The sequence below is a fragment of the Phascolarctos cinereus genome, unplaced genomic scaffold (genome assembly GCF_003287225.1).
Source record: "Phascolarctos cinereus isolate Bilbo 61053 unplaced genomic scaffold, phaCin_HiC Scaffold_4;HRSCAF=312, whole genome shotgun sequence".
Lineage (NCBI taxonomy): Eukaryota > Metazoa > Chordata > Mammalia > Diprotodontia > Phascolarctidae > Phascolarctos > Phascolarctos cinereus.
This window is the reverse complement of record NW_027555847.1, coordinates 173,309,828-173,326,763: the sequence shown is the minus strand read 5'-3', so window position 1 is coordinate 173,326,763 and position 16,936 is coordinate 173,309,828. Positions and strand designations below refer to the sequence as shown.

The following is a 16,936-nucleotide window of genomic DNA, read 5'->3' as shown; positions in this document are numbered from 1 at the left end:
ATCTGACAGGAAAAATTTTCCATGCTCTCCCAATTTGCTTATAGTTATCACCCTTTATATTTAAATCATGTACCCATTTTGACCTTATCTTGGCATATGGTGTGAAATGTTGATCTATACCTAGTTCATGCCAAACTGTTTTCTAATTTTCCCAGCAATTTTTATCAAATAATGAGTTTGTCAAATAGTGTCAAAAACACGAATGTTTGAGGTTATCAAAAACTAGATTACTATGGTCATTTACTAATATGCATTGTATGCCTAATCTATTCCAATGAGCCACAACTCTATTTCTTAACCAGTACTGGATTATTTTAATGATTAGTGCTTTACAATACAGTTTGAGGTCTGGTATAGTTAGGTCACACTCCTTCACTTTTTTTTCCCCATTAATTCCCTTGATATTCTTGAGCTTTTGTTCTTCCAGATGAATTTTGTTATCATATTTTTCTAGCTCTATAAAATAATTTTTGGTAGTCTGATTGGCATGACATTAAATAAGTAAATTAATTTAGGTAGAAATATAATTTATTATATTGACTCAGCCTATCCATGAGCAACTAATATTTTTCCAATTGCTCAGGTCTGACTTCATTTGTGTGAGAAATGTTTTATAACTGTGTTCATATAGTTCCTGAATTTTCTAGAGAAGTAGACTCCCAAATATTTTCTATTGTCTACAGTTATTTTTAATGGAATTTCTATCTCTTGTTGCTGGGCTTTGTTGGTAATAGAAATGCTGATGAGTTATGTGGGTTTATTTTATATTCTGCAACTTTGCTAAGGTTGTTAATTATTTCAACTAGTTTTTTAGTTGATTCTAAAGTATACCATCATATCATCGCCAAAGGATGACAGTTTTGTTTCCCTGTTACCCATTCTAATTCCTTCAATTTCTTTGTCTTTTCTTATTGCTATAGCTAGCATTTCTAGTACAATACTGAGTAACAGTGGTGATAGCAAGCATGGCATCCTTGTTTCACACTCGATCTTACTGGGAAGGCTTCCATCTTATTCCCACTATAGATAATGCTTGCTAATGGTTTTAGGTAGATAATACTTATCATTTTAAGGAAAACTCCATTTATTCCTAGGCTTTCTATGTTTTTTTTTAATAGGAATGGATGTTGTACTTTATCAAAAGCTTTTCTCTGCATCTACTGAGATAATCATATGATTTCTGTTGGTTTTATTATTCATATGATAAATTATGCTGATAGTTTTTCTAACACTGAACCAGCCCTGCATTTCCGGTGTAAATCTTACCTGGTCATAGTTTAAGACCTTTGTGATATATTTCTGTAATCTCCTTAACTGGTATTTTATTTAAATTTTTTTGGAAATTGGTCTACATTTTCTTCCTCTGCTTTTGCTCTTCCTGATTTAGGTAACAGCACCATTTTTGTATCATAAAAGGAACTGGAAGGATTCCTTTGCCTATTTTTCCAAATAGTTTATATAGTATTGGAATTGTTTTTTAAATTTGAATGTTTGGTAGAATTTATTTGTGAATCCACTTGATCCTAGGGGTTTTTTCTTAGGGAGCTCATTGATGGCTAGTCCAATTTCTTTTTCTAAGAAAGTATACTGTTAAGTATATATTAAGTATACTATTTCCTCCTCTGTTAAGCTTAATCCCTTAATGTTATTTTTCTGGATATCATCTCATCATAGTCAACTCACACCCATGTCCTCTATCTATGTATACTCCTTTAAACTGTCCTAATAAAAGAAAAACTTCTTAGGAGCTACAAGTATCATCTTCCTACGTAGGAATGTAAACAGTTTAACCTTATTAAATCCCTTATGACTTCTCTTTTCTATTTACCTTTTTATGCTTCTCTTGAGTCCTGTGTTTAAATGTCAAACTTTCTATTCAACTCTGGTCTTTTCATCAGAAATGCTTGAAAGTTCCTTAAATATTCATTTTTCCCCTTGTAGGATTATACTCAGTTTTGTTGAGTAAATGACCTCTGGTTTTAATCCTAGCTCCTCTGCCTTCTGGAAAACCATAATCCAAGCCTTCCTATCCTCAAATGCAAAAGTTGCTAAATCTTGTGTTATCTTGATTGTGCCTTCATGATATTTGAATTGTGTCTTTCTGAGATGCTTGCAATATTTTCTCCATGACCTGGGAGCTCTAGAATTTAGCTATAATATTTTTGAGATTTCTTGCAGGAGGTGATCGATGGAGTCTTTCAATTTCTATTTTGCCCTCTGATTCTACAATATCAGGGCAATTTTCCTTCATAATTCTTAAAATAATGATAGCTAGGCTCTATTTTTTGCTGGTGGCTTTTGGGTAGTCCAATAATTCTTAAATTATCTTCTTGATCTATTTGCTAGATCAATTGTTTTTTTCCGATGAGATAGTTCACATTTTCTTCTATTTTTTTCTTTTGATTTTGTTTTATTGTTTCATAATATCCCATAGAATCATTAGTTTCCACTTGCCCAATTCTAATTTTTAAGGAATTATTTTCTTCAGTGAGCTTTTGTACCTCCTTTTCCATTTGACCAATTACACTTTTTAAGGAATTCTTTTCAGTGGGTTTTTGTGCCTCTTTTAACAGTTGACGTATTCTGGTTTTTTTAAGAACTTATTTTCTTCAGTATCTTCTGTGCCTCTTTTACTAAGCTATTGACTCTTTTTTGCATCACTTTTATTTCTTTTCCCCATATTCCCTCTGCCTCTCTTATTTGGTTTTTAAAATCCCTTTTGAGTTCTTCTAGGACCTGAGCCTAATTTCCATTTTTCTTTGAGGCTTTGCATGCAGCTGCTTTGATCTCATTGCTTTCTTATGAATTTGTGTGATCTTCCCTGTCACCATAGTAACTTTCTACATTTGGATTCTCTTTTTGATGTTTGCTCATTTTTCCAGGTTTTCAGGCTTTTTCTTGACTTTTAACTTCACACTAAAGTTGGACTCTGCTTTAAGGACAGAGGAAGCACTGTCCCGATCTTCAGGTTTTTTCGTGCTGCTGTGTTCAGAGCTAGTTCTAGGGTCTGTAGGTTTTGGTTCTTCTGAGGTGGTATATGATAAGAGAAGTCATTTCTCTCCTGGTCTAAACTCTGGTCTGAGTGACCACAAGCACTCTTTTCTGTCCTGGAACTGTAACCAGGGTCCCTGCTCCTGCTGGTCCTCCTTCTTGCCCTGGGATTGCAACCTAGAACCGCATATGGTCAATGTAACAGAGTCCTGCACCCAGTGCCAGCAAAAGATCTCCTGTAATTTCTTTTTGGCCAGTTGTCCAAATCCCTTATTGTCCCCAGACGCCACTGCTGCTGATTCAGTTGCCCCCAAGACTTGCTGCTGTCTTGCACTGGGGCATGGGGCCTCACTATTGGCTTGAGTTGGGTTGCGGGGTTTACCTGCTGACTTGTGGAAGGGTGAGAGGGTAGGGGTGTCTTCCACTCTCAGGCAAGTGAGACAGACCGTTTCCTGTTGACCTTCAAAGTTGTCTTGGGCTGGAAAACTGTTTCACCCTATCTTTTTGTTGGTTCTGCTGCTCCAGAATTCATTTTGAGGCATTATTTTTATGTTGTCCAGAAAGGATTTTGGGAGAACTTAGGCAATTCCCTGCCTTTACTCTGCCATCTTGGCTCCACTCTCTAATACCATGCTTTTTAACAGATGAAAACAACTTTAACACTGAACTTACCAAAAACAAAACCCCTCCATAAAACCCCCTAAATTCAATACAAACAAGTCCTAAGTAACATAAACTAATCATTGAACCTTGTTTTATATATAAAATTGATATGTTCATGAAAGCTGTATATTAAATTGTAACTTTAGAGATCAAATCATGTTACAGTTACATGAGAGAAATTCACTAATTAAATAATTCTCTGATTTTCTAAAAACCACATGAAATTCCTCTGATTTTTCTGTAAGCTTAGATTTCAAATATAAGGTTTTATTAAACAGCATATCTGTAATATTATCCAAGAGCATTATTAGGGCTCAATGAAAAAGCTCATGTTCAAATTTTATCAGTAGTTCTCATGTGTCTGTCTTTGTTTAAAATTAATAAGGCTCCTGAGCACAATAAGTAGGTCAATGCTTCAACTTCGAGTGTGTTTTTGAAAAGTAACACTGGGCTTAAGAGACAGACATTTAAACCCATTGCCTCAATATTTTGGTGATTTCTACTTATTATCTGTTTTATCCCATAGATGTTTTTGAAAATACTGGCATGTCCCACAAATTGTAGTGAATCAGAATATCTGTTTCATAATGAAATAAAGGTCCCAAATAAGGAAAATGCAGGGAGAGGAATCTTACTATGAGCCTTACTCATTTACAATTAGACCTGAAAGGACTTTAGGCATTATCTGGTCCAACCCTTTCATTTCTAAAGGAAATTTTATTGTCAATATTTGTAATGGAAAGAACACTAACTTTAAATAATAAGCATCGTTATTATAAAGCTATTTTTATTCATTTTGAACTTTGAACTTTTTACATTGAAATAACATCATTTACAGGGTATAAGATTGGCATTATGTTTGCTATTAAAATGATTAACAATTAGCATTTAATTACTGATACTATGCAAATCAATAAATAAAGCAAACAGTTTTACAATGCTTGCTCAGCATCCTCATTCTCCCTTCCTGGAAATTAAAGGATGGATTGTTCTATTTTTAAAACTTTAATCTCAAACTAAAATATTTAAAATATTAACACTGTTTCTTATAAAATGCTTCAAGTACAACCTTTCAAAATAGAAAATTGAGCATTCACATTGACTCTACTCATATAACACTGTGTACTTGCATGATAATAATAAGACAGATGTTCAAAAATTTCTAGGTGCAATCTGGGAAATAGTTTGACAAAAGTGATCCATGATGACCACTGCAAATACATTTTGCAATTTACTTGCTCAGTATATTGTATTAAAGACACAATGTCATTTCATGGAAAGCTTTAAAAAAATTCCCATTCTGAAATGATATACCAGAATACATTAACATAATTTAGAACAAGCTAGTAAACACCTATAAGAACATTTTATATGATCATCCTGGGAAATGCATCACACAGCTTTTTTTTTTTACAAGGAAACCAGTGGACAGAAAAATGCTAAACACTGTATCTTCCTTAAATCATCAACCAAGTAAAAAACAAAGTATGCTCATAATGTGCTTTTGAGTGAAATATCCTGTCTGTACTGAAGGATATAATAAGCTAGATTCTACCAAGGCTTAAAGAAACTACCTAAATCAAAGAGATTCCTTGGAACCAGTATTGAGTTTTCCAGATATTTTGGTCCTGCTCAATCTGCCACTACAATGTGGTTAAAACTCCAATTTTCTGGAAACTTCTAGATAAGCAATTTTGACTAGTAGGATTCTTCCTGAATTACTTAAGATTTACCTTTGTAAGCAACAAAACTTTTTTGATGATTCAGGGTCATCATTTGGAAAATAAAGTGTCCGTTGTGTAATACAATGTAATGTATTATCATCATTAGGACCTGTTACAGTAAATAACAACAACTCCATGGTGCTGTGCTTTTTGAGTTTCTCCTTTCTTAAAGTGTTTCTTTTTTTCTTCCCTTCCTGCAACTAAAATCAGAGTGTTGGCTACTGAAGTCTCTTTACAACAGTATAATTTGAGGCATCTAATCTGAGGGAGGGTTGGAAACCTACGAAATTTTTTTTTCTAAAAATTTTAATCAAAATAAATTAGCTTTATTTTTATAAGCCAAATTATATGGAAAGTCATTGTAGAATGTTAACTCCTTGAGAGCAGGCAATATTTGATTTTTGTCTTTGTATCACCAACTCTTAAAAATACCTCGAATGCAGTTGGCATATAATAAATGCTTGTTAGAGTGAAATGAACTGAATTGAATGGAAGTCAAACTTGATAAGACTGAATTTCTAATTAAGATGGTAAGTGCAGTAGGCTTGTCAGAATTCTGTGTAGTATTAGGAAACAGGCTCTGAGGAGTAACTGCATGAGTTTTAATGGAGTCTGTGTCATCAATTCATGATGCACAGAGGACTTTTATGAAGCACATTAGAGTACAAAGAGCACTATCTGCAGAACCATGGACAAGTTATTTAACCTCTCTGGGTCTAGTTCCCTATGTGTAAAATGGGATAATAATCCCAGTAATCCCTCTCATAGGTTGTATGTGGCTATAATGTTTACAAAGGACTTTCATTTGATTCTTATAACGATATCTCTAAATTGGCCACTTAAGTTATAAAGTTTTAATGTACCTTTCAAAGTAGTAAGAACTTTTAGCACAAATTTATAAGCCTAAGGTCTCACCCTAGAAGCTAAAGTCAGCAGGTGATTGAGAGCCCTTGCTACTTTGGCTTTGGTTTTTCAAGTTGTAATCTTTAAATTATTTTGCAGTTGATAAGGTGCTGGGCCTAGAGTTAAGAAGTTCTGGTTTCAAATCTACCCTGGGCAAGTCTCTTAACCTCTATTTGCCTCAACTGTAAAATGTGCATAATAATACCTCATGGGGTCATTGTGAGGGTCAAATGAGTTAATATTTGTAAAAATGTTTAGCACAGTGCCTGGCACATAGGAGTTGCTTAATAAATGCCCCTTCCATCTCTCCTCCTTCTTTATTAAGCTGAAAGGCACCAAAAGGCAGAGATAGCTGCTGAACTACCAGTGATAGTGGGCATTGTTTATAGCCAAAGCTACAACTAGGAATTTTTTGACCCAAGACAAAAATAATTGGTAGTTAGTTGGGGAGTAAGGCAGTGCTGAGGAAAGTTGGGCCACACTAAATAGAGAGGATGGCCCATTCCTTCTACAATCCAGTTCTTGCTGAAGGTTTCTGGAGTGGCCTGATCCTGAGCTGCCACCCAAAAGAGGCAGCATATACCAATAAAGGACAGTGAGGTGAGGCATGGGGAAGGTGTTCGCTGTGAAGAGCAGAGATGATCCTTCTGAAAGTTTGTGCCCTAGGACAAAGTTCTGCAGGCCTGGCACCAGGTACAGCTTGTCCTTCGGCCCTTCACTAGGTAATAGCCGCTTCATTTTGCTGCCACCTTTCTACCTAGGCTTGTTCCTAAACAATACTGTAATAGGGTAGTGGAAGGAGAACAGAGCAAATGGAAAAAAGGAAAGAGAAGAAAAAAAGGATAAGAACAGAGAAAAAGATTAAAAAAAACTCATAGAGATAAAGAAAGCCTGTGGGAAATGAGAGACAGAAACCAATAAAAAAAATATCTCATATATAGAAATTGACACCTAAGAGCAATTCAAGTTTTTCCTTTTGGAAATAAAAAGAGGGTAGACTGTGATCTTTTCAATTATTCATATTTAGTAAAAATTATAAAAACTGCTGCTTTCCCTAATTACTGATTAATCTCCCCCAAATCTAAATATAAAACCAATACAAATTTTCATATGTTCCATAATGCTAAAATGATCATAAGGAGGAGCAAAGAACATTTGCTGAATAAAGATTTCTTTTTTGATCAACCATCTCTTTTGCATATTTAACATGTTACTAGTTAAAGAAGAAAAATCACCATTGATTTCTTAAGTCTTACCAGGCATAGCATGTATAAGGTCACCGCATAGAACAAAGAATTTGGGCTTGGGGTTGAGCTTGTTAATAGCTTGCACGGCTTGGTCAGTTAATCTCATCTCCTCTTCCCATTCATCACCAGAATTACTACAGTCACCCAGTGCCCAGGCTTTCATCAGTCCAAACTGTGGGTCTGCTCCTTGGATGAAGTAGAAAGGGGATTTCCATTGAAGCTCTTCTTCTTAAAAAGGAAAATGGAAGAAATGTAAAATCTTTCAGGGAAAGGAGCCAGGTTAAAACACAGCATTTTCTTAAATTAAGTAGGTCATTATTAAAAATTTATAAAAAATATTAAGAAAATAATTATTAAAAATAAGCTATTGTGCAAACACATCATTTTTCTATAACAGACATTCTTAACCTTTTTTTTCCCTAGACCCCTTTGGAAGTCTGAAGAAGCGTACCGATCCCTTCTCAGAATATTTTTATTATTCTTTGTGTGTGTGTGTGTGTGTGTGTGTGTGTGTGTGTGTGTGTGAAACAACTGAGGTTAAGTGACTTGCCCAGTCACACAGCCAGTGAGTGTTATATGTCTGAGGCTGGATTTGAACTCAGGTCCTCCCGACTCCAGGGCCAGTGCTCTATCTCACTGTGCCACCTAGCTGCCAGAATAATATTTTTAAATGCACAAAATAAAACACACAGATCACTAAGGAAACTACATTAAAAGGTACTTATCACAACTTTTAAAAAAATAAAGTTTGCAGACCCTAGAATCCCTAGGTGAGGGCATTTTGATTTATATAAATTCTCAGAAGCCATGTGCCCTAGTGGCTAGAGAACTGACTTAAACTCAAGAGGACCTGGATTCAAATCTTGCCTCTGACAAACAGAAGGGTTAGCCTGGGCAAGTAAGTCACTTAACTTCTCAATGCTCCAGGCAACTCTAAAACTAAGTTGCAGAGAAGGCACAGTTCTGTACTGTTAGAGGAAGTTCCTCCCAGGAGCTCCCTATGCCAGTGAAATGACCTCATTAAGAAGATCTCATTAAGAAAATAAAAGAGAGTTGGTGATACCCAAAGGCTGGAGAAAAACATGTGGAAGAGCACAGCCAGGCCCTAATTAATGCAAAGAAGGAATCCTGTGAGGTGGCTGGAACCAATGACCATATCTTACATAACTGTAACTTTGAATAGTGCAAACTGTAATACATGTGACTACTTCACAGAATTCGTTCCTTATTCAAATTTGGTTTGTATAGGCAAAGAAACCAAGCTGTTTATTTAAGAACTGTAGAATCAAAATGAAGTACAGAGCATTAACATAACACTGTATACAGGATATTAACTTTCAATAGCAAATTTTAAAGCCAGATTTTAAAACACCATGAATATCAGCTCTCTGAGACAGATTAAATACTTCAAAATTTTTATTCTTGTCATAATGTCACTGTTTGCACTATTTACGGATCAGCCAGCATTTTAATTATAAAACTTGGAACTTGAAAATTTGAATATCTGGTTGAATATATAGTACCATAATGAAATCTTGAAATTACTCAACATGGAAAATGCTAACATTTTAAAGACTGTAAATTTAATGTGAACACACATGGGGATAATAGTACTTCTAGGGGAAGTCTTCATTACTGCGTCCTTATTCTGTTGAACCGAATTTTGTGAGTCATTAATGTCTACCTTTAGAAACTAAAGCCTTAAAAGGAAATAAAGAGGGGAGTTGTTTGCTATTTAAATGGTTTTTTTTCATTTAACCTAGTTGAATCCTGGCTAAATAGTAAAACGTAAAATAAAAAAATGCTGCCATGTCTATTTCTTTTTTGACTGTAGTTTCTGAAGGCAGATGGATTGTGGTGCTTTTCCATTTTTCATATTTAGTAAAGATCCTCAAAACTGTAGTTCTGCCTAATTACAATTTAGCTAAGGTTCAACTAGGCTAAATAGCAAAACATAAAAATTTCCTTATGTATTTTTTCTTGTGTTCCTATCTTACGTAAGGTACCTTCTAGCCTTAAACTGATAAGCCTTATTAACGCTTCCTCAATGAGGTCCCACAGCTGGTTGGTAGACATACGAGAGAGAATGCTGAATTTGGAATCAAGAGACCTGGTTTCAAATTCTGTCTCAGGCCTTTACTGGTTACATATGTGACTATGGTCAAGTCACCTTCAAAACAGGGAAAATACTGCTTGCATGATCTACTTCACAGGGCTGTAAAACTTAAAATACTTTGTGAACTTTAGAGCACTTTGCAAATTGGTCTTTTTAATTGCTGTTGCTATGTTAATATAATTTAAAAGAGATTAGGTTAGCAATCCACATGAGAAAAAAAAGTGGATGAAAGATGCATAACAATTAAATTACAAAATGCACTTGGATAGAAAACCCAGTGAGTTAATAACACAGCAATGTAAACATCTTGGACAAGCTACACATATACAGTAAGCTAGATTTCACAACCAAATATGAGGAGGAAAATAGACTGTATTACATTTGGGAAACAACATACTGCTTTCAATGGTCCTAAAATGCCCCTTGCTAACAAAGTCAATCAATATTAATATTCTCCCAGTGTTGGCAAATGTTTACAAATAATTTAATACCAAAATCTCAGAAGAAATACAATTTCAGTCACCCAAAGGACAATGAAATGATACTGTAGTAATGGGCAGTGTAACAATGTAATCATCATGGGTTTAAGTAAGCTACAGCATATTACTAGGAATGGATTGAGTTAGAAACAGCACAAAAGGCAGAGACAAGGACATGAATGACTAGAAAAAGACATGGACCAGTCATTTAATGAGAATAATGGAAAACACTGATGGACAGTCTGAGTGTCACACCAGTATTTTCTTAAAATACTCAAATTTCATCAATTATGATTTCACCAATTCAAGGAGTTCATGCCAATAATGCAGATTGACACCCATCCAGGTGACTCAAACGTATATTCCAAATTCCTTCGAGTGATCACAGATTTCTAGGAGAATCTGCTCCAGTATTCATAAAATACTAAGAGAATCAGATAGTTCTCTACTGTGTTGAATGGGTCCTGTACAAAAGATTCATGAAAAGACATGGACAAAAATTCCAGAGGACAAGAATGCAAGTGTAGGATGCAATCTCTTTTGGTGGCAAGACTATTAACAGCGATGAGGTGACAGATACACTGAAGTATCAAAATAAGGTAAATTAAGTAAGCTAACAGTCCCACCTGGACTTTTAGTATTAAATTTCCTTTTCCCCTCCTCTTCAAGTTAGTTTTATACATTCATAAAGTTCTCTATATATCTTATGACTTTTTCATAAAGCACACATATATTACTGAAATAAAATTTTATTTATTGTCTGTCATTTCCTCAATCAAATCTCAAGTGAATATGAAAAACCAACTGCATAAAACTATGATATGTGTAATCAACAGTCAAGGTGAAAACAGAGTTATAATTCTATCTGTTAGAGTTGCCACAGCGGTAGCACTAAAACATGGAAGTGAGAAGTATGACTTTCTTCACAATTAACCTGGGATAGCTGAGAAGTCATGAACATCTGCTCTCATGCTGACATCTTTCCAGTGTTTGGCAGTCAGTCAATAAACATTTATCAAGCACCTGCTATTTGCCAGGTCCTGTGCTAAGCACTGAGGATACAAAGAAAGGCAAAAGTTAGTTCCTGCCCTTGAAGGGATCCCAATCTAATGAGGAAGGTAACATGCAAAGAATTATATACAAACAAGCTACATACATAATAAATAGGAACTAAACAAAAGATGGAAGGCACTAGAATTGAGAGGGATTGAGAAAGGCTTCCTATAGAAAGTGAGATTTTAGCTGGGACTTGAAGGAGACCAGGGAAATCAGGAGGAAGAGACAATGACAGACGGCATTCCAGGCATAAGGAACAGACTATGAAAATGTCTGGAGATGATGTTTCTTCTGTGAAGAACAGCCAGGAGACCAATGCAACTGGACTGACGAATACATGGGTGAGTGTGAGGTGTAAGAAGATTGGAAAGGTGGGGAGATGGGCTAGGTTAGGAAAAGTTTTGAATGCCAAACAGGGATTTTATATTATATTTTGGAGGTAACAGGGAGTCAATGGAGTTTACTGAGTGATATGATAGGAGCTGCACTTCAGGAAGATCACTCTGATGGCAGAGTGAAGGACAGACTGGAGCAAGGAGAGACTTGTGGCAGGGAGATCAACCAGTGTCCACATGTGAGGACATAAGGGCAGGCCTACAGCAGGGTGGTAGCAGTATCAGAGGAAAGGGTCTGTATTAGAGAGATGTTACAAAGGTAAAATTGACAGGCCTTAGTAACAAATTGGATGTGAGGTGTGAAAGAGTTGAGGAAACCTAAGTTGCTAGCCTTGTAGAGTGGGAGGGTGGTGGTGCCCTTGATAGTAAGAGGGAAGTATAGAAAGAGATAGGGTTTGGAGGAAAAGGATAATGAGTTCAGTTTCTGACATGTTGAATTTTAAGATGTCTACAGAGCACAGAGCATCCAGTTTAAGATGTCTAATAGGCATTTGGAAATGTAAGAATGGAAGTCAGCAAAGAGGTAAGGGCTGGATAATTAAATTTAAGAAATCATTTGTACAGAGATGATAACTGAATCCATAGGAGCTAATTGGATCACCAAAAGAAACAGTACAGAGGGAAAAGAAAAGAGGGCACGAGATAGAGCCCATGGGTGTGGGATACCTATGGTTAACAGGAGTGACCAGGATGAAGATCTAGCAAAGGAGTCTGGGAAAAAATAATCAGACAGGTAGGAAGAGAACCAGGAGAATGTAATATCCCAAAAACCTAGAGAAGAGAATATCATCAAGAAGAGGGTGACTTAAAGTATCAGAGGCTGCAGTAAAGTCCAGAAAGATGAGGTCTGACAAAAGGTTATCGGAATTGGCAATTAAGAGATCACTGGTAACTTTGGAGGGAACAATTTCAATTGAATGATGAGGAAAACCAGACTGTGGAGAGTTAAGAAAAGAGTGAGAGGAGAGGAAATGGAGAAATAGTTTGCAGACAGCCTTCTCAAAGGGGTTTAGCCACAAAGAGCAGGAGAGATATAGAATGACAGTATATCCATCCACATAGATGATCAAGTGAGGGTTATGTCTGAAGGCAATAGGGAAGCACTTAGCAGACAGGGAGATTGAAGAGAGGTACCTACTGTGTGCCGGACATTGTACTAAACGCAAATTACCTTGCCTTTTTACTGATTTGAGTACTTAGCACAAAGTAAGCTCCCTGTGGGTAAGGACTCTTTTCTTTTTCTCCCTGTATGCCCATAAGCTAGCCTAATGCCTTGAATTTAATGTTTAATGAATTGAATTGAATAGACAACCTGAAAACTGTGAGGCTACTTACTACCACCTTCTGTTTGCTCCTTTTCCACCATTCTGTCATAAGAACTTATTTCAGAATCAGAAGTAGGTTGCATAGGACTGCTAACCATTTTGTAGTTTTCTTTTGTTTAGGAATCAATGAATTTAAAAAAGATTTAAGTGCTTACTTTATGGTAACCTCTGTGCTTCATGTTGAGGATATAAACATAAAAAGTGAGGTAGTCTCTGTGTACCAGGTACTCACACACCAGGCGTGTCTACAGTGGATTGACAGATCAGATCCAAGTACCCTAGCATAGCTGTAGGCCTAGAGTACCTTAGGATACTGTAGCACGGGACAAAGCAAGGAAGGCCTTTTTTTTTTTTGTGAGGCAATTGGGGTTAAGTGACTTGCCCAGGGTTGCACAGCTAGTTAGTGCTATGTGTCTGAGGCCAGAATTGAACTCAGGTCCTCCTGACTCCTGGGCCTAGTGCCGGCTAGCTGCCCCGGCCCTCTTTCTTACCTGAAGGATTATAAATGTTTACTCCCAGCTCATAAAAAGTAAAGGTGAGCACCCATATCCACTCTTCAAGGCAGTGGGCCTGTAGAAGCCTGGCCCCATTCCCATCATTGGGAAGTAGAGAGTGGGCCTGATGGCCCGAATGGAGTGAGAATCCTGAGTTCTCTCATGCTTCGGTAGGGATAGGCATAGGTCAGTGTCTAGCCAAGAAAAGAAGGTGGAGGAGAAGGCTATACTGAATAGAAGATTAAAAGTAAACATTCCCTGGTGATAGTTGTCCCTGACCAACTGTCCTAAATAGGATCTTGGGTTCCCTATTTGAACAATTAATCAGCTATTGCCATGGTTAAAGGATAAGCCCCTCCTTAGCTAGGTTGGTCCTCAAACAGCAGACAATCTGTTTTAGGGAACATACTCTTAAGACTTTATAGTTAGAAGCATTTATGCTCTGCTGGCCTAGCCTGTGAGAACTCAAGGTCTCTTGTAATAAAGTCATCAAAGTTCAACTTTTTGAAGGGCAAGTACTTAGTATATTGACATGATAATATATGAACAGGTTTTATGAATTTTAGCTTTTTTAAGAAAACTAAATAAACAAAGATAGCTGATGTTCTGATTAGTTGCAAAATTACCTTACTAAAATCATGAGTCCGGAGAATCTATACTCTGGAAGAAAATCCTTACAATCTCAAGTTTCTTTCTATATTTCTCTTCCTCTTAATTTCTGAACTTCCAGAAAAGTAATATACACTTCCTACTTCTATTTTTTTCTCTCCCTACTCATTTTCCAACTACCTGCAATTCTGTTTCTGTCTCTACCCCTCTACTGAAAAAACTCTTTCCAAGGTCAACAATAATCTCTAGTTGGCAAACTGAGTGGCCTTTTCTCAAATGTCTTCTTTCTTGAGGCTCAGCAGCATCTGACTCTGTAGACTATCCCCTCAATATTGTGTTTTTTACTTTGTTTTTCGATTCTGTTGTCTTCTGATTTGCCTGTCAATGAAACAGGAGCTGAGTCATTTGATCATTTCTAAGTTACTAAAGGTTTATAACTCTGAACCCAAACTGAGGAGCTAAAGAGAAGTTCCCTGATATGGAGTCCCCTCAAAGACAGGAACTGTTTCATTTTTTATTTTATTCAGTGTTTGGCCAAGATTCCTTGCATACAGTAGGTGCTTAAAAAATGCCTGCTGAACTGAACTGAAAAAGCACAAAGCACCTTTAGGTCAAGATTGTGGCTGAAGGGCTTTAAATGACAGCTGAAATGTCCTAGACTCTAGCAAAAGATCTGAACCTGAGCCTGTGAACATTAAAAAATATTTTTCATAACTATTTCATTACAACTAGTTCCACCTGTAATCCTTATTCTGTTTTATGTATATAAAAATATTTTTTTGAGAGGAAGTCCATCGGCTTCATCAGACAGCTAACAGGGATAAGAATCCCTTTTCTGGAGGCAACAGGGAGCCACCAATTTTTCTGAGCAGGGAAATGATATGGTCAAATTGCCTTTAGAAGACTATTTGGTAGCTATACGGAGAAAGGATTAAAAAGCAGAAAGTAATAAAGCAGGGAGATCAACTAGAAAGTTGTTACAATAGTCCAAGTGAGAAATGATGAAGGTCTAAAATAAGGCTAAGTGGAAAGAAAGGGAAAGACATAGAGGCAGAACCTACATGACATGTAACTGATTGAATATGAGGAATAAGGTAGAAGAGAAAGTCAAGGATTACTCCACGGTTACTAACCCGAGTGACTAAGAGTATGATAGCATCCTCCACAGAAAAAGGGATGTTTGGAAGAGAGGTGGGTTTAGGGGGAAAAGTATTCCCACTTTAGGCATACTGAATTTGATATGACAATGGGACATCCTGGTGGCATTATCCATCAATCGATAAACGTTAACAGTTGACCCTCAAAATGTGAGATCCTTGACTAATGAGTCAAAAATAATACTGGAGGAATTGAATTATAGCAATATTGACACTGCTACTACAATTAAAACCTAGGCCTTTCCAACAACAAAACCAAACCAAAGGATAAAAGAAATTGCAACTAAATGGAAGTATGACCTATATAGGCTTTTCTTAGAGAGGAAAATGTAAAGTGGGGTGCTATCATCTATAAGCATACTTGCTTTATATTGGCATTAAGAGGTCTTCTGAAATAACTACTCAGGGCTGTCTGAGAAATAATTTATATTAACATACATACAAAACATATATACATCTATGTATATGTGTGAACACACATATACACATGAAACTCCAAGCTCTGAAACAAATCAAATGACTTCTAGCAGAAGCTTGACCAAAGCACTCTAAGTCCTAAGCAGGAGTGTGCTGGAGACGTTTCTTACCCGCATGGGAGTGCAAGCATTTACACCTCAGAATGATAATGGCTAAAAATATGGTCGTGATTTATCGTTTTGATTGCCTAGACTTGAAAAAGTGTTAATACTGCATATGAAACTTAAGAATCTGTGTATTCCACCCCGTCCCCCTCTCCTGGTTAAACATTTACCAGCACATCCCCTATAAAGCTCTCTAAGGCTGAAGGAAGGAAGTAATCTCCAGACAACCTCGGATAATAGGTTAACAACAACAACATGCATTCACATTCCAAGGATTACAAAATGCTTTATATCTACTATCTCACTTGAGCCGCAGCACACCCAAGATTCTAAGTGCCTTTGTGCATATAGCACTTGGATAGGTCCTGCAGCAAACCTTCCCTTTAGCACTTCAGCCTGGGTTCAGTTAAGTCAAAAATTAATGAAAATTCTTTCCAATAATTTATCATTTATCAATGATCCAGCCCCTATCCCATATAGATTCTAAACTCTTTCTCTACTCTCTGACCCTAAGGATTCATAATGATTAAAATATATTTAACTAAAGCAGAATTGAAATGAACAAATTACAAGATTTGCCCCTGGCATTTTTCTTCACACCTGGTGTTTTCCAGTTGCACCCACAGATCACATTGGTAGGGGATTTTCCCATGAACATTTGGTGAAGGATACAGGGGTAATCTCTGGTCTCAGATTACCTCATTACACCTTCTTTTGGCCAGCCTGTACCCACTGTCACTTGAATTCCTTCACAGGTCTTTCAGGGTCCTTCAAGAACAGCAGTTAAGAGATCTGCTGCATAGCTCCCAGCTGGCCACCAGAGGGCACATGATCAGGCATAGGTCTCCTTCATATGTTTCATGCATCTTCCTCTGGACCACTTCTGGTCTCTTTTTCATGAAGCATTTTCTCTTTTTGAAAATCTTTCCCTAATAGTGCAATATTTGAATGACTTTAAAGCAACTTCTTCAAATTAAATTGCCTGGGTCAACTTATGTCTCTTTTTTATTTTGGCATCTGAATATGGCAAGAAAAGAAAAAAGCTAGTTGAGTTATATTCTTCCCCTCAGTGAAAGATTCTAGATGAGTCAGCATATGTAAAGGGCAGGAGGCAGGGGTATGTGCTCCCATACATAGGATCACTTGCATTGCCCTGGCACAAAGAGACAGAAGTAGCCTGAGAACAAATATTCAGG

The 16,936-nt window shown here is 36.6% G+C and overlaps 1 protein-coding gene across 1 annotated transcript in view; it reads right to left on the bottom strand.

Annotated features, from left to right (window-relative positions):
• Window positions 1–16,936, bottom strand: part of CPPED1 (calcineurin like phosphoesterase domain containing 1) — a 121,944-nt gene that overhangs the window by 80,366 nt on the left and 24,642 nt on the right. Inside the window, 1 exon segment of the mRNA XM_020978392.2 lies at window positions 7,538–7,756. Within this exon segment, the coding sequence (XP_020834051.1) occupies window positions 7,538–7,756 (219 nt within the window).